This window comes from Gossypium raimondii, chromosome 10 (genome assembly GCF_025698545.1).
Source record: "Gossypium raimondii isolate GPD5lz chromosome 10, ASM2569854v1, whole genome shotgun sequence".
NCBI classification, from domain to species: domain Eukaryota; kingdom Viridiplantae; phylum Streptophyta; class Magnoliopsida; order Malvales; family Malvaceae; genus Gossypium; species Gossypium raimondii.
In genome coordinates this window covers 57,065,443-57,088,363 of record NC_068574.1, presented here as the reverse complement: position 1 = coordinate 57,088,363, position 22,921 = coordinate 57,065,443, and the positions used below count along the sequence as shown (strand labels likewise).

Sequence of the window (22,921 nt, the reverse complement as noted above, 5' to 3'; positions counted from 1 at the left end):
ACAAGACCAAATGATCATGACCTAAACACTAGGCCCAAGTACTAAACATAACATACCATAAATATAAGGCCAAGTTTAAACTTTAATAAGCAAAATTTTCATCTTGAAGTTTATTTATTAAACAAATAAAATGTATTCAAAACTCAATTTATTGTTATACTGGTATATATTAATAAAATAATTATTAGTGCGTTTATTTTATTTATTTATAGTATACATTTAATACTTATATTTCACTATTTTATATATAAAAATAATATATATGTTTATTTATTTTAATGAACATGAACAAATAAGTATGAATAAAGTAAAATATATTTTTAATTTTACTTAAAAAGATATTTTTTGAGTTTTGTTTCACCTGTATAATGTACCACGATTGGAATTGTTTAGTTACTGACCAATTTTTCGACAATTTACTGTTTTCCATATGAGATTGCAATGGTTGATGTAAGATTTGAAGGTGTCTCACATGGAGTGATACTAAGGGTCAGTAATGGTGGTAGACACAAGTCTAGATCCAAGCAGATAACAGCAAATAAAACAGCCAGAACCATGCAATACCATTTCTAACAATAGATGTGGCAGATACCTAAATGACTTGGAAATAAATTCAAACAGATACCTAAATGACTTGGAAATAAATTCAAACAGAAATGTCTTTCTTTCATAGCTTCTTTAACTGTTTAATGCAAAACCGCTGATCATCATTGAATGTTGAGAGCATTTTCTTTGAATTTTATATCTTTCCTCCACAAATTTCAAAACGATTACATCAAAAGTAGACCAAAGCTACCATAACAGGATCACCAAAAGTCTGTCCCAAATGTTAAAGACACCTTATTTTTCAAAGAAAACCTGCACTTACTGAAAAAACTCCTTCGGTTTCTTGCAGAAGATGATTTCAGAATTTTTTGTTGCCCAAAAAGACACTTGTCAATACTGTCTTGGACTTTAAGGAAGCCTTAAGCAACCACAAAGCCTACCAGGGAGAACATACAAAAAAAGAACACTAAGAATCATGATATATATATAGAGAGAGAGTAGTTTTTAGGAGTTTAAATACCTCATTCATTCCCAAATCAACAACCTTCTCTTGAAGTGCTCCAACATCCGTAACATTGAACTTGTTGAGCATAGTCATGCTGGAGATTGTAGACATTGGTTTAACAGCCAAATCGTCCATCACCATATATGTACCCCTTTCACAAATCCTCCTTCATCACTTGTTTTCCCTTCCCCGACATTTCGACCTACAACCGTCACCTCAGTCGCCATCCGTTTCTTACACTGAGGACAAGCCATGCCCGAATCATCAGCCACATTGCGATGATTACTATCAGGACACATGTACACTTTCCTACCCGCCGCATCATTAACAAGCAAGAGTGGGACACCAGAAGCTGGAGTTCGAGCCCTAGGGTTGAGCAATGAATCTTTGTTTTGGTTGGGATGCATGTAGGTTTCGCTGAGCTTTTCGATACTCTCGTAGAGGCTTCCAAGAGAACCCACTATGGAGTTTGTTTTGAGAAGCTTAATAACAGTGCCAAGAGGCAGAGAAAGGAGGTTAAATAGGAAATCAACAAAGTCTTTCCCTGCTTCAGCAAAAAGGACTTTGTTACTCTTGCAGTCAATAAGGAGCTTCAAGCTCACCTTAGAACTCGCAGCCATGGTTTTCGCAACAAATTAACACTGTGGTGAGCTATTTTGTAGTGAGCTGAGCATCCTCCATCTTATAGGAGAAGTTGAATTGTTTGTGTGGGGTTCCCAAGGGTTAATTATGATCTTAATTTTGTTTATACCATTTAAATGCTTGGTTATTGGAAAGAAGCAAAAGTTGCATGCGGAGAAAACACATAATCGATGTGATCTGGCAGCTTTAACCAAATCTTAATACTACCTTCGAAAGAATCGATGCATAATTATTCGATTAGCAACTATGCAGAGAAAAACACATCGCCTCTATCCATTTCGTAGCGAGCATGAAGATCAGGTGTGCAGTGCTTGTGATAAGTTACGTATTTCACAAACAAATGTAAGCTTTGCAATTTTAATTTGCATCACAACCGTCTTACAGTGCCACTTACAGCTCAATACAGATCTGATGTATATCCTTTCACACTCACTTATCATCATCATCTGACAATTGTTCAGAAAGTCGATGTACAAGTTCCACCTTCAATAAATGAAACAAGAAAAAAAATCCTCTTCTTCCCACGAAGGGAAGTCCCTTACTTTATCGTTTCAAATTCACTAACATCTTTAACGTTGAACTTGTTGAGCAATGATGACAGTGGTGGGACTCAAGGAGCCGTTAAGAACATTACTCGAAACTTCAACCTAGCAGTGTTGGCAACCACGAGAGGAACACTATCAAATAATACTTTGACTCAAGGAGCCATTAAAAACATTACTCGAAACTTCAACCTAGCAGTGTTGGCAACCACGAGAGGAACACTATCAAATAATACTTTGAACTAGTACTTGATGGGCCATTCCAGAACAGGAAATAAGCCTTCAAAAATAGGCGTATGCCGCAATAAGCGGCGAGCACACGGTATTCTTTAGTAAAAGGCGAAAGAATAGTTCGCTCTGTACTCACCGCACGGCTCCGTGATTTTGCTGGGATGATTCGCGCTTTCATTTATAAAAGATGGTAGAGTGGCCTTATCTGTCTTTATGGAATGTGGGATTCTGTTCCTTTCTAAACCTTAGCAACTTCTTTTCCACCTCATTAAAAAATAAATGAAAAATCCAAATAATGTAAAACAAGCAGATACCAAAAACACCAAACCCATGACTTTAGGCATTACATTTTTGCCGCTAGCAACAACTCCATAGACAAAACTCATAGAAGCTAAAATTCAATAAATTAATAAGAGATGATACTAAAATTAAATATGTACACAATGGATTCAGAAAACAATATCATTCTCTATCAATTTCATTGTACAAACATTCACAATTGTTTTAACTTCTAAACTCAAATTTTAATTAATTAACAAATTAATATAATAAGAAATACAAATTTATGCATGTAAAATAGTACTTCCTCTCTTCTAATAAAAATACAAGTGTTGGTAGCTACCAATTAATGACTAATGGGAAATAGATGGCCAAAAGCAAAATATGACTACTTTCCTTCATTGGGTCTCAAACAAACTGAGTTGAACTGATTCACAAGGGATTCTTTCAACTATTTTCAAGTCTCATATTGTAACATACAGATGGTGTAATTTTTAGATATCATTTAGCTCTAACAATTTTCAAGAGAGATTGCATCCCTGCATGCAAACTTACATATACACTTAAAAGGGATCCTTTACCTCATCCACTCCCATACCAATAACATTCTAGACTTTGAACTTTGTTGAGCAAAGGAATAGTTAGCATAGGCCTCACCATTAGTTCATCCATGACCATACAAGTAACACCCTCACATGAGGATGAACCCTTGTTTCTAAGTTTCTCAAGAGTCATATTTTGTAAATAAAGTTAATTTATTTATAAATTTTAAATTCTTATTATTAGTTATTTTTTTATTTAATATAAATAAGGCTATTTTGGGAGTATAAAAAATTGATAGGGATATTTTAGGTAGAATAAAAAGGCAATAGAAATAATTTAGGCATGAGATCTTAATAAGGGCAATTTAGGCATTTAATTTTGTAAACAAAGTTAATTAATTTATTTATTTATAAAATTTAAAATTTATTTTAGTTATTTTTATTTAATATATATCCATATAAAATATATCTTTACCTCCTCTTTATTCCAAGAAAGTTAATAGGTAAACTCATCATCTTTTAATTCTATACTCCTTTAATATATAAAATATTTTTACCAACTCTATAAAAAGTATTTTGGGTGAAAATTTATATCTTTAAGAAATTTACTTGCAAATAGTCTATCAAAGGTGCAATAATTATGCATGTTATTTATTTTATTGAACAAACATATTAATTTATTAAAGATACTGTTATAAGTATATTTTAACCTATTGATAGTAATTTTTTAATACTACAAATACAAGTAAAAGATTAATGTAATATTGGTAATACATTTATTAGAATATTAATTATTTCTGACTATTATATTAATACATAAAAAATCTAATTTATGTAGAAAATACATTGAAGAGGATAAAAAAAAAAAAAAAAGAGAGAGGAGGAAATTGAAAAGTCCTCCGTTATGGGAGAAACTGATAATTTATTTATGATTTGATATTGGATTGGTTGCTTTTTACCATTCCGTGTTATTGGATGAAGTCTTGGAAGTCTCCAATAGCCTCTTAATTGAAGATAAGTATCTCATTTTTGCATGTTAACGGTTTTTACCATATTGATTTGCACAAACGCGAGATTACCTATTAACGAAGCTATTAGAATTCCACATTTAATCGGAAGAAAAAAAAAGAATTAAACATTTAATGAAAAAAATCTCTCAAATATTCCCTTCTTTAATTTACTGACAAGATAAGAATAAATAAGAAAAATTGAATAATAACATGCTATTGATTGAAGCGCAAGATAAAGTAAAATTCTTTTCTTCTCTTGTTATATTTATTAATTTTTACTATTTGAAATTAATAGTAAAACTTGATTAATTTTTATTCCTTATTCTCACAACATTTCATGTAAGTTACAAAATAATAACCTACTTAGAATTTGTTAACTTTTCTATTGAAAATCAAAATATATAGAATTATAATCTCATATATATACTTTATTTTTATTAAAAATTTTCCACTATATTATTTTTCCTTTCAATATTCCATGCAGAACCATTTTCCTATGAAGGAGACGACGCTATTAATCTAAATGGTTCAACCATATAATAAGTAATTTTTTTCTAATTCTTCGAGATTAATAATTAAATGAATAACCATTTATTCTTTTCTTTTTATAAGTTAAAAAAACATAATTTAGAAGTAAGGAAAAGTTAAAGCATCTCAGGTTTACTATTACTTACCATTCTTACAAGCATTTTATGATTCTCATAAATTGGAACAAAATAAATATTTGAATTATAAGTTTAGCTTCCATTAACCCATTTTGTTGTTATTTAATATACAAACAAGCAAGCAAACAAACAAAAACACAAAGATGAGCCTTCTACATTTTAGCCATGAGCATCCACTGGTGTCTATTGAAAGCCATAGCCACGAAATTGAAAAGGTGTATTGCTCAGGATGTGGGGAATTAGTGTCAGGTTCGAGCTTTGGTTGTGTGAAGTGTGGGTTTTACCTACACAGGCAGTGTACTGAGGCACCTGCTGAGATGAATCACCCTTTCCATCGCAACCACAACCTTAATCTTCTTACAAGGAATCCATACGGGGGTAGATGTATCTGCGATTTCTGCGGAAAAACCTGTGAGAATTTTGTTTATCATTGTTCTTGCAATTTAGACTTTCATATCAAATGTGCATTATTTTCTCATAGCATTGGTGAGAAAAGAAATGCAGAGTTTCAAGACATTCCCCGTATAGATCCATCGATCAAGACAGGAAATGTTACTGAAGAACTCAAAAAAGCTGAATGTTTTGCTTGTTGGAAACCATTATTAGATTCTGTATACTTTTCTCCTAATTATGGCTTTTACCTACATGCAAAATGTGTTGATCTACCAGCAGAAATCAATCATCTTTTCCACCAAGAACATCCTCTCTTTTTACAATTCAACAGTCAAAGGCTGTTTTGCAAGATTGGTCAAAAACCCCAACGTCGGGGATTTGTTTATTGTTGTTCACCATGCAAATTTGTTCTTCATATCCAATGTGCCACAATACCTACCAAAATCAATCAGCCTTTCCATCGCAAACATCCTCTTATTCTTCAAAATGTCAATGAATGTCTTCCTTGCCAAATATGCCAAGATACCACCGAACTTAATGATATCGTGTATTTTTGTTCAATTTGCAAGTTTGTTCTTCACGGTTGTTGTGTGTCATCCCCACATATCATAGAAGATAAACTTCATCATGAGCATCCATTCATCTTATTTCAGAGACAAGTCTCATTTTGTGATGCTTGTGGCACTATAGGGAATTATGTTCCTTATATTTGTTCTACATGCAATCTTGCGGTCCATAAAAAATGCATTTCAGTGCCACGTATCATCAAATTCTATCGGCACCAGCACAACATTTCCCACACATATTTCATTGAACAACGTGAACATGAAACTTGGGAATGTAGATTTTGCTTCGAGGAGGTGAACACTGAGCATGGAAGTTACTTTTGTTCTAAATGCAATTTCATTGTCCATGTAAATTGTGCAACAAAAAACCCTCTTCACTATTATGAGGTTGACTCAATAGAAACGATGGACTCAGAGGAACCTGTTGATTTGAGAGAAATTGTGACAGCCACGTGGATTAAACATTCATGGCATCAACATATCTTAACATTGAGTGGAGACATCCAAGATTTTAAACAATGTGACGGTTGCCTTCTACCCATCGTTACTTCTTATTATTGTTGCTCACAGTGTGACTTCTTTCTCCACAAAATTTGTGCTGAATTACCTGTAAAGAAGCATTTTTGGTTTCACTATTGCCAAAGGCTTCTTAAACTTACTTCTGGTTGCATTTTTCAATGTGATATTTGCGGCTATTTAACTAGCGGCTTCGCCTATATCTGTGATAAATGCGAAGGGAGGTTATGTTTGCGATGTTCTTTGGTTTCTGATATGTCCAGATCCCAAGGACATGAACATCGCATCTATCCATTTCTTAGCGAGCATGCAGATCAGGTGTGCAGTGCTTGTGATAAGTCTACGTATTTCACATTCAAATGTAAGCATTGCAGTTTTAATTTGCATCTCAACTGTCTTACATTGCCGCTTACAGCTCAACACAGATCTGAGGTACATCCTTTCACACTTACTTATCATGATGATAATGATAATTATTCAGAAAGTCATTATTGCGATATTTGTGAGAAAGAAAGGAACCCAAAACACTGGTTGTACCATTGTTCAGCTTGTAACACTTCAGCTCATACCAAATGTGTTCTCGGAGAATACTCATTTATCAAGTCTGGGACCATTTACACAGATCATCCACATCCTCTCACTTGTGTCAAAAGAGTTCAATATTATCCAGAATGCCAAATCTGTGGTAAGCTTTGCCTTGATCTGTCCCTTGAATGTAAGACAATTGGATGCAGTTATATTGTTCATTGGGAGTGTAAACGAGGCAAAAGGGGTTTGCATATAGCACAATAAATGTTGCTATGGTTGGTTGTTTTAGAACTATATTTCAATTATTCTCTATAATTATGGCGTGTCATTGTTTGAATTATTATTTAGAATATCAATGGTTCTGGCTTGATCTATATATGTATACTATAGTATGTAACTTGCATTCGATTTATGATATTTCTTACACATATATATTTGAAGATTCCAGGCTTCTCTATTTTTCAGATCAACGAATTGATTTGCGATCATCTGAATTGATTTCTGCCACGTACGAAATGTACGTATATTGAACAACATCAACATTAACAATATCTTGTTTTTGGTCTTTCAATTCTCTATGTTTTGAGAAACCAAGAAAAACACCTACAAAATAACGAGCCAAGTTTAGACCAATATATGTTATCTAAACTTGACAGTAAGTATTAGATATGGATATGTAGTTAATAAGGTTATGTTAGGTTTTTTATAACATTTTTCTTACATATATATTTATGGCAAGGGTCCCTCTTGTTTTAATCAATGGTTGAGAGTTTGATTTTCATTCTAGATATGGAATAGCTTTAAAACTTGTGACCAGAGTTTAAATCTCATATTATATATCTATTAAAACATAAAAATGGTAAAATTTTTAAATTATTTAGCTCTAAGCATAGGGCTATGGGGTAAACTTATAAACAATTGGAGAGATATGGCTACCTTCTTTAGCAGAAAATCTAATATTGCTTGGATCGCAAGAATGAAGATTATACATAAAAGTAAGAGTGAGTAAAATCCGATTCAATTCTAAAAACTCAATAACAAATTTAAATTTTGAATTAAATAGTTCGAGTTATTTGAGTTAATCAAGTTATCCGGATTAACTCGAATAAAAAACTATGTTTTTCGGTTTAACTCGAATATGAATTACACAATTCGAGTTATCCGAATATCCTAATAACAAAAGGCAAAACTACGTTGTTTTGATAAATGTTTATTTTTTTAAAGTTAAAAGTCAAAACCATTATATTAAAAGTCAAAACCATTATATTAAAAGACAAAACTATATCGTTTTAATAAATGTTTACTTATTAAGTTAAAAGTCAAAACCATTATATTGTTTATGTAGTTAAATAATCTTATACTTTGTCTATTAGTTAAATAATCGGTCCATGTAAACGCAACATTGAGTATAAGTAATAGGATTCGTTAACTCAACTCGACTTGACTTGACTCGAAATTTTTTGACTCGATTCGAAAAAAAATTAAAATTGAGTTAAGTTGCTAAAATAGGATTCGTCAACTCGACTAATTTAAAATTTTTTGACTCGACTCGACCCGACCAAATACTCACCCTTACATAAAAGGATAAAACAAGTTTAAGAGTTGTTAAGTAATTGGAGATTACCAGAGTGATGGTCTAAAGCACAAGCTTTGATTTTCTTGTAAGCAAGTTGGACATTGATATATATGCACCAACTTGAAAGATACGTTGAAATAGGGTTTTTTTTTGTCTAAATTTAATTCTTTACTTAAATAAAAATAAAACAATTTTATTCAATACTCTGTTGAAATCATTTATTAATCCTTTCCAATTCTACTCTTTTGCAAAGCCACACACTTCTCCATCTCATTTCCTCTTAATTTTCGCCCTTTCTTTTACAAAATATAGTAACCCTTTAAGCTCTACACTATGGATCTATCCCTTTATTCAAGTATTTATTCTGAAAATTATCTTTTCCATAGAATTATTTTAGCCATTACTTTATATTATCATTCCTATTGGTAAAACCTCTGCATTGTCAAAGCCACACAACTAGTTTGAAATATAAGTCTGCAACTATATTTTAACATCAACAAAACATCGACATATCAACATATATAATAACCATTCGAGTTCATAAAATTTCTAAATTAAGAGACATAAATATTGAAATCAACAAAAGAAAATGAGCAACGACAATCTTTGGACCAGCCAACAGCAAACATTTCTTCAATTTGTAAGAATAAAAAACAGCCAGGACAGCAGCAGAAGCATCAAGCATTTCGACCACTTAGAACCCGTCTTCCAAGCCTTTTGGGTAAGGAATACACTGGTAAGCACGGTCTTGGATTGTAGTGATGCCTTTAGTATAGCCACACCCTGAAACAAAAAACCAAACGAATGCCATGCCATGAAACCTGAGTTTATTGCAGCAACTTGTTAATGAAATGATAAAACGAAGCTCACCTCCTTAATGCCTACATCAACCACTTTCTCTTCCAAAGCATCAACTCATTGAGCCTTGAACTTATTGAGTATAGCTATGATTGAAATGGTTGACGTTGGTGTCACTGTCAGATCATCCATGATAGTATACGTGAAGACCCCTTTCACGTAGCCACCCTCATTAGCAACAGCTGATGAAGTTGAGACCTTATTTGGGGGGTTCACAAGTGTTGCGGGGGAGTACATGACACTAGAGCAGCAAGGGCACGTAGACGTTGGATCATTTGCATAATACAAACGACAGTCGCTATTACGACCATACGAACATCGGTAAAACCCTAGTGTTGTTGATGATTCAGTATTTGGCAACAAAAGAGGAACATCAGCTGCCAAGCTTGAAGAATATTTAGGTTTCAACAATGTATCCTTGTTGGTTGTCGGCTGAAGGTATGCGTCGCCCAAATTCTCAACGCTCTTGTAAAGGTTTGCAAGACATCCAACCATGCCTTCTTTTGCAAGCAGCCTTATAACAGTACCAACAGGCAATAACAGTACGTTGAAGAGAAAATCAACAAAATCTTTGCCAGCTTCGGCATATAGAACCCTTTTCCCTTTTTTATCTATCAGAAGCTTCAAGCTCACAGTGGTGGCAGTGGAGGCGGTCGCCATTGAATTTGTGGATATTAAACGGAGGGAATTGCAGTGAAAAACCATCCTATTACTGCTTGCTTTATATAGAGAGAGAATGGTAAAGGACAGAATGAACATTCACTAAAGAGAACTCTTGACTTTCCACTAGTTCATCTGTACGTAGTTTGAACCTGCCATGTAACATTAATGGAGTTCATTTATTCCCACAACAAACCATCAATGACTTAAAATTCGTTGAATATGTTATATAACTTACTCCTTCATCAACTTTCCAAACTTAATTACTTCAATATATATAACTTTGAACATACCAAGCTTAATTATATTCTTGATCATTCTTTTTCCTAGTATTAGCTTTTTATCAAGCATCAACAAAATTATAAGTTAAATTTCACATTCAAGATCAACATTTTCATATTTATCATATGACTCACGACTCAAAATGTCTACTTGTGCATCAAGGTGCCTTTATATACATGCCACAATATTTATACTGAAAAATGACATATATCTACCATCTTTTCATAGTGTGTGCTCCTCTACTAATCCAACTCAGTAGGTTCTGCAAGATGACAATCTACAAGGAAGAAAAACAACTTAAGTAAGCATTAAGAATACTTAGTAAATTCGAATGGAATCTGTGTACTTACCTTAACCAATTAAAGCATTATAACATATCAAACTTCTTGGCAATCAAAAGTGGTTTTTTTCTTAGCACATATTGGTACATCTAAATACATATCGCTAAAACCCTAGTTGATGATTCCGTGTTTGGCAACAAGGAGGAACTCGACCGCAAAGCTTGACGAATATTTAGGTTTCAACAAAGTATCCTTGTTTGTTTTCAGCAAATGTATGCACCTCCCAAATTCTCAACGTTCCCATAAAGATTTCTAAGGCATCCAACCATACCTTCTTTTCTAAGCGTCCCTATAATAGTACCAACAAGCAATAACAATATATTGAAGAGAAAATCAACAAAATTGCCAGCTCCGGTATATAGGACCCTTTTCCCTATTGAATCAATCAGAAGCTTCAAGGTCACGGTGGTGTGGCAACTGTGGCAGTCGCCATTGAATTTATCGGAGGGAATTGCAGTGAAACCCAAACCTATTATTGCTTGTTTTATCTAGAGAGGGAATTGCAAAGGACAAAATCAACGTTCACAAAAGAGAACTCTTGACTTTCCACTAGTTCATCTGTTCGTAGTTTGAACCTATTAGAAATCAAACCGATCGACTTCTCAAAGTTTGCAAAGCTTGAAGCTAAAAGTGGCCCTGAAATTTAGCTTAGCCGCAGCTTACTAATGATTACTTAAGTACTAAGCATGTAGATGAGGAGGCAAAGAAATTGGCCTGAAAGGTGGATAGCAAGCTGTCAAGAAATTTACCCGCAACTTGATAAAACAAGCAAGGTGGAAACTTGATACTTGTTTCATGGTTGACTAAGTATGAACGTGGGATGAGTTTAAGCATTAAATGGGTTAAGTCAATTACTAAACTTATAAATATGTAAGTAGAGTGTTATGAAAAGAATTATGGAATGTGTGTTGAAAGAGAAAAAAAAAAGTGTGAGAGATAGAAAACTAACCGCAGCTAGTATAGAGAGAAAAGAAACGTTTATACTATTAATTATACATCACGCTTCCAACAGAACCTGCCATGTTTAACATTATTGGAGCTTCTTGACTCCCACAACAAATCAACAATGCCTTAAAAGTTTGTTGAATTAATTTGTTACATTATAGAATTATTAGAGGAAATTTCTTATATATATGTTTAACACTTAAAGTTTAAAATAATGGGCTTGCATCAACCATATCGATATGTTCATCAAGATAACTATGACAATAAAAACCTTGAAGAAAAATACAATCATAAATGAATAAATTAGTTTATACAGGAAATTAGCAATGCCAACCATTTTAACTTATTTTTAGGGTTGTAAATCAGGTTGAAGCTATAACGTAATCTTATGATTAAATGTTTAGTTTACTTGTAACCAATGAATCTTATTTACCTTTTATTTTTAACATAAATCTCTCTTTCACCCTAAATTTCGTCCAACTTTATTTTTAGCGAGGGGAAACACTAGACAAATCTTCTATTACTTTCCTTTTCCTTGTTAATTTTAATAATAAAAATCTATCTTTTCTTGAAGCTACTATTAAAACTAGAAAAATTTAAAATAAATAATGTTTTATTAGAAGACTTTTTTCATCTCTTTTCTAGGATTAGCTTCGATTCTTTGGTTAGGGGTTTGATTTTTTATTTTTTAGGAGTTGAGGTTTTCGGTACTTTATAAATTAAACAATCAAGACTTATTGAGAGGAGATGAAAATAGAGGATCAAACAAGATTTTTGTTTGAGATTTCCCTTTTAGATAGACCAAGAGGGCAACAGTTTCTTATTTGTTGATCTGGGTTTTTCTTTGATTACCTTGTGAATGGTGTTTGTGAGTGTGGAATGTGTCTTGCATATTCGGGTCAAATCAGTAACAAAGTTGACGTCACAATGAGGAAGACCACGATGTCGGGATAAGACGATGCGTGATATGGTGATGTAGCGACGTGTTCCCCACTAAATCAAGTTTCTTCTCCCATTTAAACTTTGTTATGTTTTCTCAATAACTCTAGAGATATTTTAATAATATTAGCCTACGAATTTCAGTCTATAAATAAAGTTTTTAGCAACACTAGAAAAGTTGATGAAACAACACAACGAAAGAGAGTTTTAAGGAATATCGTGTTTTAGCTAGAGAGCTTTATATTATTCTAGGTTTAGGGTTTCCGTTTTGACTTTCTCCATCATTGTACTCTTTTTTAGTTTATTTGCCTACTAATTAAATTTCTTTACTTGTGGTTTTTTATTCTCTTCATTGGAAGGGTTTTTCCAAGTATATATTTGCGTTATCAATTCTCTTTTTTCCTTTTTATTTTTTTCGTTGCTTATACGTGTCGATCCAACAGTGAGGAATATGTTTATAATAAGCTTTAGTTTAGTTATGGATGGTATTTCACTTTTGTACAAGGCTTTGTTTACCTGATATTGATACGACTTCAAGGCTTTCCTACGAAGCAAATGTTGAATCCATAGAACACATATGTTAAGCTATCGGGTGTTCTCATGGATTCACTACAGCAAAACAGGCTTTTCGCAGCGCTTTTTTAGGGCTATAGCGGCGTTTCTTTGCGCCGCAAATAAGCGCCGCAAAAAATGCCGCTAATGACTGCGTCGCTAACTATAGCGGCGCTTCTTCTAATAAACGCCGCTATAGATGAAGACCTATTACGGCGTTTCTTTTGCCGCGCCACTATAGATGTGGCTCTTTAGCGGCGCTTACATACAAAACGCCACTATAGATCGGCCTCTCTAGCGGCGCTTATCCGAAAAACGCCACTATAGAGGGTGGGTCTATTCCGGCGATTATACTCAAAACGCCACTATAGATGTGATCTATAGCGGCGCTTATACAAAAAAACGCCACTATAGCTTGGGTTCTATAGCGGCGCTTGTACAACAAACGCCACTAGAGAGGGTTCTTTTAAAACTTATACAAGAAACGCCACTATAGATAGGGTTCTTCTCCGGCGCTTCTATAGGAAACGCCACGATAGATGAGGTTCTTTTCCGGCGCTTATGCAAGAAATGCCACGATAGATAGGGTTCTTTTGCGGCGCTTAGTCTAAAAATGCCACTACAGACGGGGATCTTTCGCGGCGCTTATGCAAAAAAACGCCACAATAGGTCATTTTTAGTGGCGCTTATCCAGGAAACGCCGCTAATGTTGGCAGATTTGAAATTTTTTTTTTATATTTTCAGCCCTCCTGTAAAAAAAATCAGAATAAACCAAATCTAATCCAGCCAAAAGTAATACATCTATATAATATTTAAAATAAATGTCAATAAATAAATTAAAATTCACATTATTCTTACAAAAATTGTAAAAGTCAAATTGAAGTATATTTACACGATAGTCTAAGACGAAGGTGGTTGCGACTGCTGAAACATCTTCATCATATTCTGAAGCTGCTGCTGGAGTTCATCGAACTTTTTAAGCTGTTCTGCTTCCCTCGTTTTAGCCTCTAATTCCCTCGCTGCAGCCTCTGCTTCTCTCGTTGCTGCATCTGCTTTAAGCTGCTGCTGGAGTTCTTCATACTTTCATTGAACCTCAGCTTCTCTCGCTGCTGCCTTTGCTTCTCTCGTTGCCGCATCTGCTTTAAGTTGTAGCTGGAGTTCTTCATATCTTTTTTGAACCTCAGCTTCTCTCGATGTTGCCTCCGCTTTAAGTTGTGTAATTTGTTCACTTGTTGTCGCTTGCATCTGAGCTATCTGGTCTCTTAACCTTTGAACTTCAGCTTGAGCCTGACTCCCCGAATGCATGTATCGTTGCGAGCTGGATCCAAAATATTGGGATGGGCTAACAAAAGATCCTTGACATCGAACCCGACCATACCTTTCAGGACCCAAAACTTCAGTGATAATCCGGTTATCAATGTCATCGATATGAACAGAACAATCACTTGAAGCAATCGCTTCGTACTCCGCCTTTTTGTCCTTCAGTTTTTCCTAAAAATTAAATGACATAGTTAAGAAAGCAATATATTAAAAAAACAAATGCAACATCCCTTAACAATATTTGCATCAGAAGAAATGAAATAAACCATTAGAACAGTAAAAATAATTAAAACAAGTCAAATTGTATTAAGCGAACGTACCATAATTTCTGCAGCTTCAGGAGTCATAGGGTTTCCATCTTTCTTCCTATGTGTAATGTCAAAAAGTTGAAGGCGTCCAATTTTTTGACCCGACAGCACTTCCTGCAATACAATAGTAAAAATATTATTTGATATAAAGTAATAAATATCTGCCAGTACCGCATAAATCCAAAATACCTCAGCCTGAGCTACACACGCAAAACTTCTCGACCCAGCTGTGTGCGTGAATTTTTTTTTTCTGCCTACTACTTGTTCCAACTCGTTCACGATCCTACATTATCAAATTATTAGTACGTTAATTATTAAATACTATAAACCAAAATAATTACAAGATTTTTGTAGTAACACATACCTCTCCTTTCTTCGAAGTCCAAAATCTAACGACCTCTTCCCACTGGTACCTAAGCATTCCCGGAGGGACATTATCTAATTTCTCATCGAGTGTTGTCTTTGTCTTAAAATATTCTTTCTTTAATGTGCTCTTATGGTCTCTCCACCTTTTTCCTAATGCCTTCTTTAGATAAGCATCGGAGACCTCTAGAGCAAATCTTGCCTACAAAAAACACGTTTTGTTTTTATATAGAAACTAAATGTAAACGAAACTTAAACCCAAGTATTATAAATGACATACACGTTTTGTTACCTTAATGTTATCGAGAGCTTGGTTCTTGTTACTCTCGGGCACTTTGCGCCATGACTCGAAGTTAATTGGCAATATATTTGGATTCCGTGCTAGAATGCCCATGTATCCTGCTAAAAGGCGAGCTTCTGATCCAACAGGCTGACCAAAGCTATTACTGGATACTTGGACACGCTCGATTGGATCTAGATCGTATAAATCCCTCAGTAGAGTACGTCCGCGAACTCTCCGCGTCCCGACAGTTTCAGCTAGAAAATAAAAGTATTGTAATATAAGAAATTTAAAAGATAAAATAAATAATAAGTGAACACACATGTAAGTTAGAAGTTAAATTACTTTCAGCTTCTATAGGTTCGTCATGTGGGACCGGAACATTCGAAGATCCAATAGCAGTTTGTTGTTCAGTGCTATTTGTTTCGGTCGAGTTTGGAGTACCTTGAACAATGCGGTGCGCTCGCACGGGTCTTCTAGGCATTTTATCTGCAATACAAAATAATTAGTTGAAAACTTAATATACAATTACAACAATAATAATATGTTTAAAATAGTTCGAATATATATTAAGACCAATATTATGATATGATATTACATATGATTAAATAATCGTAAAAGCTTACTATATTATAATCCATAAATATCTTCATCCGTATCCTGGCGGACCCATTGACTGTGTGTACTAGTACTAGGGATGTTTTCGTTTAAGTTTTGTTCTGGAAATGGCAAAGTTTCTGTTCTGTCGTCAATGCCATCTCTACTTCCACTGCCTATGTCAAACAAGTCCCTAGGGATGTTACAGAGTACAACGTACCAACCCTCATCAATTGGATCTTTTGAGTAAAATACTTGTTTGACTTGAGAAGAAAATACGTACGTCTCATCAATCAATTGTTGTCCTGTATGAATCAATCGATTGAAGTTCACCATTGTGAAACCAAATTGATCTTGCTTAATTCCACGACCAGTATTAACATTGGCCCAATCACCTCGAAATAAGACAACTTTCCATTTTCCGTAGTAATCCAACTCAATTATATCAGTAAGAAGTCCGAATATTCGATATTTCCCTCGACAGGATTGTTGTCCCTAGCACTAGCATAACTAGTAATTGAGGAATTAACAACTATTCCAGAATTTTGCGTAATATATTTAAGTTGTGTAAGTTTTGTTTATATTTAGGTTGTGTAAGTTGCGTAATATAACTAGTAATTGAGGAATTAGCAACTATTCCAGGTTATGTAAGTTGTGTAATATATTTAAGTTATGTAAGTTTTGTTTATATTTGTTATGTATGCTATGTATTATGTAAGTTTATATAAAATTTTATATAAGTTATGTATTATGTTTTGTAACATATAAGTTTATGTAAGTTATGAATGTAAGTTATGTATTATGTAAGTTATTTAAATTATTTAAGTTGTGTATTAAGTAAGTCATGTAGGCTATGTGTTATGTATGTAAATTATGATATGATTGATAAATTTTTCAAGTATATATATAATTTTAATAAATATATTAAAACTTTATATAAATATATATATCAAAGATGTTTTAAAATATAACTTTGAATACATTTCATTTAAAATATACTTTTGTAGCTTTAATCTCGGATAATTCAAATATCATTACGATATGATATATGTTTTGTAGCTTTTATTAAATCAAAGAACAAATTATGTCAAGAAAAAATTTAACATTGACTTCACATTACAAGATATAATTAATTTGTTTATATTTATGAAAACAATTTTGTTATTAAAGAAATAATACTTTGAATTGCCATTACAAAATAAATATATTTCGAAAAAGTATTTTTTATTTTAGTAGAAAATATAAATAAATATACAAATCTATTTGTATGTCCAAGATTATTAATCATTAACATAAAACCAAGTTGCAAATATAAGATCGATAATCAGTCATTAATTTGAAGTAAAATTTATAATTGCAACACATAATATCGAAATCGATGATTTGCAAACGCTCAACCGATTAAACGATTAGCCCATAATTTATTCAATTACTCAAATATATGTAGTTGTTTAAGAGTTGTATTCAATTTTAATAGTTTAAAACAATTGCCATTCCCAAATAGCAATTCTTAAATTTAAACATCAAATAATGTAATAAGCTGCAAAGTGAAATGGAAATTTAGCTAAATTGGTAATTGAAACTCCTTCTAAAAATGAGAAATAATAATTAAACTATAAAACTAAAAATAACAGAAATTTTTTTAACAATTTGACTTTTTTATAAGAAAATTAAATAGAGAAACATAGGAATAAATACCTTAAATTTCCTCAATTGCGAAGCAAATCCTGGAACAAAAAGACAAATACATTAGTATCGAAAAACCAGAAGTAATTAAAGCCAAAAAACTTAAAAAAAAACAGGATAGGATACTCACAAAGTTAGCTAAACTAAAAACCCTAAAAAAACCTAAATGCATAAATGATTTAAACCCATATCATTTAAGTCATACATCACTTATAACCTATCATCAAAAGCGATCGACTTGATGAAGTAATAAGGTACTCATTCTATTCCCACCGCTATAAAGCAGATATTTATAAAATCCACCCCACGTCAGAAGGTGACAAATTAATTGGGGCTCAATTTTTGTCAAAATTGCTACCCATTTGATTAGCAACAGTTTCGTTAAGGACGTTTTGAAAATAAAGTAGATTTAAAGGCAAATAATGCAAATATAAATACTAATAACAGCCTGTTTTCTAAATAGCAAACCTGTTATAAGTACTAGTCAACCTTGCATGCATATTACAATCTATAAATTATAACCTATATTTAATTATTAGTTAAATTCAGGCATATCATACATTTCACATATATATATATATATATATATATATATATATCACCTAACCAATGTGAAATAGCTAAGTATTATATATGTTTTAATACATATGACAAACATTTTAACTTATAAGTTATGCGAATTTCATATATTAAACATCACCAAAATATATATATATATATATAGTACACCATATACTTATATGACAGCATGATTAAGCAACAATAAAGATATATTTAAATCATAAATTAACCAAAACCGAACTTAACTACAAACTGAATTCACATTACGCAGATAATGCACATTAGGCATAACAAATTCTCTCCAGTAAATACTGAATTGATGTGGCCTACCTATCGTTTTTCCAAATTGATTATATTGTATGCCTAAATTAAGTCTAACATCAAACAACCCAGTTCAATACCGAAAAAGCATTACTCAAACAACATTCACACATTTACTTACTCAACCAGTAATATGAAAGTAATATGAAAGTAAATTAAACAAACAATTTCAGTAATGGATTGAAGAAATAATACATTTCCCCTTAAATGGATGCTGGAATAACAGAATAGGCAAGGATATTAAAGAAATTGATGATTCAAACAAAACGAACTCCATAATTTTAATAATGATTTCTCAAAATAAATCATGATTAACTATATTGAATACTGTGTTTTGACATTAATTCGCAGCACATACAAAAAGCATTTGTACGGCTTTTCTAAAAGACTTTGCGGATTATCACCAGAAATCCACAAATCGGGTCGGATAGGGGTTTAAGGAAGGAGGAAGAAGCAGTAACAACGCATCAAGGCAACACGGAAAGAAACCCTAAATTTACTTAGACTGACCAAAAACCCAAAATCCACATTTTTGATGTTCTATAATCGAAACCCTAAAACCCCAATTAACTTAGACTGACCTAAATCCCAAAAATTTTAATCGAAAAAGAACAGAAACGGCATACCTATTCAATGGAGAAATCTCGCAGCTGTGCCCACCTTGTTTCAAGATCGACTCGCTCGCACGTTTCTTTCCTTTGTATTTTCGTGAAAAGTTTTCCCCCCTTTCGACACTTAGAAAAGTTCTCTCCTAATTTCTCTGCGATTTCCAGTTGCTGTAAATGGAGGACGACACTGAAGGAGAGTTAATTTGTCCTCTGAAGAAACGGCGCCGTTTAAGTAAAGTTATGTAAATTTTGCGGTGCTTTGTGTAAAAACGCCACAATAGAAACTGATTCCCTAACACGTAACAAAGTCGTATATTGTAATCTTTGTGGCGTTTTTGAATGAAACGACGGTAAGGGATACCTTTTGCGGCGTTTTTATATAGAAACGCCACTAAAACTCTCATTTTTTTCTCTTACATTTAAATAATTAATTACCAATTTATTTAACAAATAAATAATTACTTACTTATTTATTTGTTTATTTATTTATACCAATATTATTTTGGTCCTATATATACAAATTCTTAAATTAATAACTATATATATATATATCCATATATATATCAAAAATATATCAAATGGTCGTTAATTTGGGTTAAATGTTTTAATTATATAACTAGTATATATTAGTTATATTGTATCATTTAACAAGTCTCAAATTATAAATTAACCTTGTAATCTTCATATTAACCAATCAATTTATATATGTAGCTACATGCATAAAGAGATCATCTACCTATATACTCAAAACTTATCTTAATATTAAATTTATCTCAAAACATATATATTGACCTCCAAATTTAATCAATCTAATATTAATTAACCTCTTAAGAAACCATAAACCCTGTCCAAACCCCTAAAACCTCTAACCCTTAAATCCCCCTAAACCCTAATTAACCCTATCCTTAACCCTAACCCATAAATTCACGTCTGAACTCCTAAAGCATAACCCAGCCCCTAACTCCTAAACCATAAATACCAAACCTTAAATTCATATATACCGGCCTGTACTCCTTAAAATACGACCATGCATCGACCAAAATATTCCATAAATATTCTTTAATATATAATAAAAAATATAGTGAAAATCTATTAAGCAACAAGTTATATATATATAGTTAAAAAAGTTGTATAAAGTTGAAATAAGGTAGCAATATTATGTTTGACAAAATTTCGTATGAAGCTTCAAATGTCCTCTTAACAAATGGAAAAAAATTTGTTATAATAAACTTAATTGGTACAACAAATTTTGTCTCTTTATATAAAATACAATTTTTTTAAATAAAATTTGGTATATAAAATGCATTTTTTTCGATAATAAATTCGTAAAACATGAGGACACGGGTTAAATAGCCTGTAAAGAAACGGCGCCGTTTAAATTAATTATAACTCACATTTGCGGCGTTTCTGCGTAAAAACGCCACTAAATTTTCAACAACAGAAAGAAACGATGACGTTTTCACAAAATAGTTGACATATTTGCGGCGTTTTCCCAAAAAACGCCAGTAATAGAGTACATCATTCAACTGAAACGACGCCGTTCTGACAGAGTTTCAAGACTATTAGCGGCGCTTCTCTATAAAACGCCACAATAGAAACTGATTTCCTAACGCGTAACGATGTCGTATATTGCAATATTTGTGGCGTTTTTCACTAAAACGCCGGTAAAGGCTATTATATATATATCTATTAATTATAATATAAACTATGCTAAACTTCAATATATTAAGTTTATTGATCTGGATTTATTTTACAAATATGTAATAACATATATATTTACCATAAAAAATAATCAAAAACTAATATTAATCTAAATTAAATCCTAACACATGACCGTTGAAACCCTAAATCTCAAACCCCTAAACCTCTAACCCTAAATTAACCTTAAATCTTAAACCTTAAATCTATACCCGTACTTCTTAAAATACCGTCCATAAAAAATTCCATAAATCTTTAATATATATATATATATAATCATAAAATATATTTTGTATAAATTGGTGTTTAATTTATATTAATTCCTTTGATTTATTTAGTCGAATAGTACTACCAAAATTTATTACTCTTACAAAAGTTAATTTCTATTTTTAATTTATTCTTTACAATACAAAATTTAAGTTTTATTATATTTTTATTCATAATTTAAGATATTTTGTCTCGTAATAAAGTAGTTTAAATCAACTGTAGTGATTGAAAATTAGTAATAAATAGTTAGTTGTTATATGCATATACGACTTCTCTTTAATAAAAACTTTTTGTATTAATCAATAATATTTTTTAATTATAATTTAGATGTAAATTGTACCACATAATAAATAGAACAAAATATTAATTATTTCAACTCATAAGATTTTTGTTACTATTAGCGGCGCATCAGGAAAAACGCCGCTAAAGGTAATAAACTAGCGGCGCTTAGATAAAAACGCCGCTAAAAGCCGGAGGATTACTGGCGCTTAGATAAAAACGTCACTAAAGATCCGAGCATTAGCGGCGCTTATACAAAATCGCCGCTAAATGCAAAGAGCATAGTGGCGCTCAGAATAACCACTAAAGATGCAAGCATTAGCGGCGCTGAAATAAAATCGCCGCTAAAGACCAGAGATATTGCGGCGTTCATATGGAAACGCCCCTAAAGATCGGGGAATTAGCGGCGCTCAGATAAAAACGCTACTATAGATGCGAGCATTAGTGGCGCACAAATAAAAATGCCGCTAAAGGTTTAAAAATCGCAAAAACGACGTCGTTGGTCTTTAGTTTTTTTGTGGCGCTTTATATAAAACGCCGCTATTTCCTAGTTTTAGCGGCGCTTTGTATAAATCGCCGCTAATGCTCCATTTTTTGTGGCGCTTTAGTTAAAAACGCCGCTAAAAGCCTATTCTGGTGTAGTGATTAGCCAAAGGTTCATTGGCTTACCATAATTATCCTGCCCAAATTATGTTTAAAGCTACCAAGGTACTGCAATTATAATTATGGGTGCCTTCGTTCCTGGCCTGAAGAGGAAATACCCATTTCATGAATACATCTCTACTTTGCTTATTGTGGTTGGTCTCATCCTTTTCACCTTAGCAGATGCCCAAACATCTCCAACTTTTAGCATAATTGGTGTGATAATGATTTCGGATGCTTTAGTCATGGATGCGTTTCTGGATAATTTTCAAGAAGTAATTTTCACCATGAATCTGGAAACAACACAGATGGAGATGTTGTTTTGCTCAACAATAGTTGGGATTCCTTTTTTACTTGTTCCAATGGTTCTCACAGTAGAGCTCTTTAAGGCATGGAGTTCTTGTTCTCAACATCCCTACGTTTACGGTGTTCTAGTGTTTGAAGCCGTGGCTACATTTATCGGTCAAGTGTCTGTTTTATCCTTGATTGCTATTTTCGGTGCAGCTACAACTGCCATGGTAACAACGGCCAGAAAAGCTGTAACTTTGTTGCTGTCATACATGATATTTACAAAACCATTAACCGAATGCCACGGGTTAGGACTGTTGTTGATATCCATGGGAATCATACTGAGGATGTTGCCAGATACTAAACCATCACCTAGGGTTCAAGTATCAAATGTAAATGTCAAGAAATCAAAAGCCTTTTCTAAAGAACTGGAAAGTGTAGTAGATGAACAAGATGAAGAGAAAAAACCCTAGTCTGGAAAAATTAAATATTTTTTAATATGATTAAGTACTTATTTAGTTCCTAAAGTATGTCTTATTTTACAATATGATAGTTATAGATTTTTTTTCTTAATTGGATACCTTT

At 32.7% G+C, this 22,921-nt stretch overlaps 3 protein-coding genes, 1 non-coding gene and 1 pseudogene across 4 annotated transcripts; 2 read left to right on the top strand and 3 right to left on the bottom strand.

Annotated features, from left to right (window-relative positions):
- Nucleotides 1-1,185: 1,185 nt before the first annotated feature.
- Nucleotides 1,186-1,671, bottom strand: LOC105775946 (uncharacterized). Its single transcript, XM_052622531.1, has one exon. The coding sequence runs from the start codon at nt 1,669-1,671 to the stop codon at nt 1,186-1,188; it is 486 nt and encodes a 161-aa protein (XP_052478491.1).
- Nucleotides 1,672-2,494: 823 nt separating this feature from the next.
- On the bottom strand, nt 2,495-2,611 carry LOC128034238 (U5 spliceosomal RNA). The gene has a single exon (XR_008190368.1). It is a non-coding gene; the product is annotated as a U5 spliceosomal RNA (small nuclear RNA).
- A 2,473-nt stretch (nt 2,612-5,084) lies between these two features.
- LOC105775641 (uncharacterized) lies at nt 5,085-7,574 on the top strand. Its single transcript, XM_052622854.1, has one exon. It carries the CDS (start codon nt 5,106-5,108, stop codon nt 7,227-7,229), a length of 2,124 nt encoding a protein of 707 aa, XP_052478814.1. The 5' UTR covers nt 5,085-5,105; the 3' UTR covers nt 7,230-7,574.
- A 1,882-nt stretch (nt 7,575-9,456) lies between these two features.
- On the bottom strand, nt 9,457-10,059 carry LOC105775640 (hypothetical protein). The gene has a single exon (XM_012598135.2). The coding sequence runs from the start codon at nt 10,057-10,059 to the stop codon at nt 9,457-9,459; it is 603 nt and encodes a 200-aa protein (XP_012453589.1).
- Nucleotides 10,060-12,374: 2,315 nt separating this feature from the next.
- Nucleotides 12,375-22,809, top strand: LOC105797401 (UDP-galactose/UDP-glucose transporter 4-like; annotated as a pseudogene).
- Nucleotides 22,810-22,921: the final 112 nt, after the last annotated feature.

Excerpts from the sequence above, each read along its gene's own strand:
- LOC105775946 (XM_052622531.1), bottom strand. The coding sequence starts at position 1,671 with ATGGCTGCGAGTTCTAAGGTGAGCTTGAAGCTCCTTATTGACTGCAAG.
- LOC105775641 (XM_052622854.1), top strand. The coding sequence starts at position 5,106 with ATGAGCCTTCTACATTTTAGCCATGAGCATCCACTGGTGTCTATTGAA.
- LOC105775640 (XM_012598135.2), bottom strand. The coding sequence starts at position 10,059 with ATGGCGACCGCCTCCACTGCCACCACTGTGAGCTTGAAGCTTCTGATA.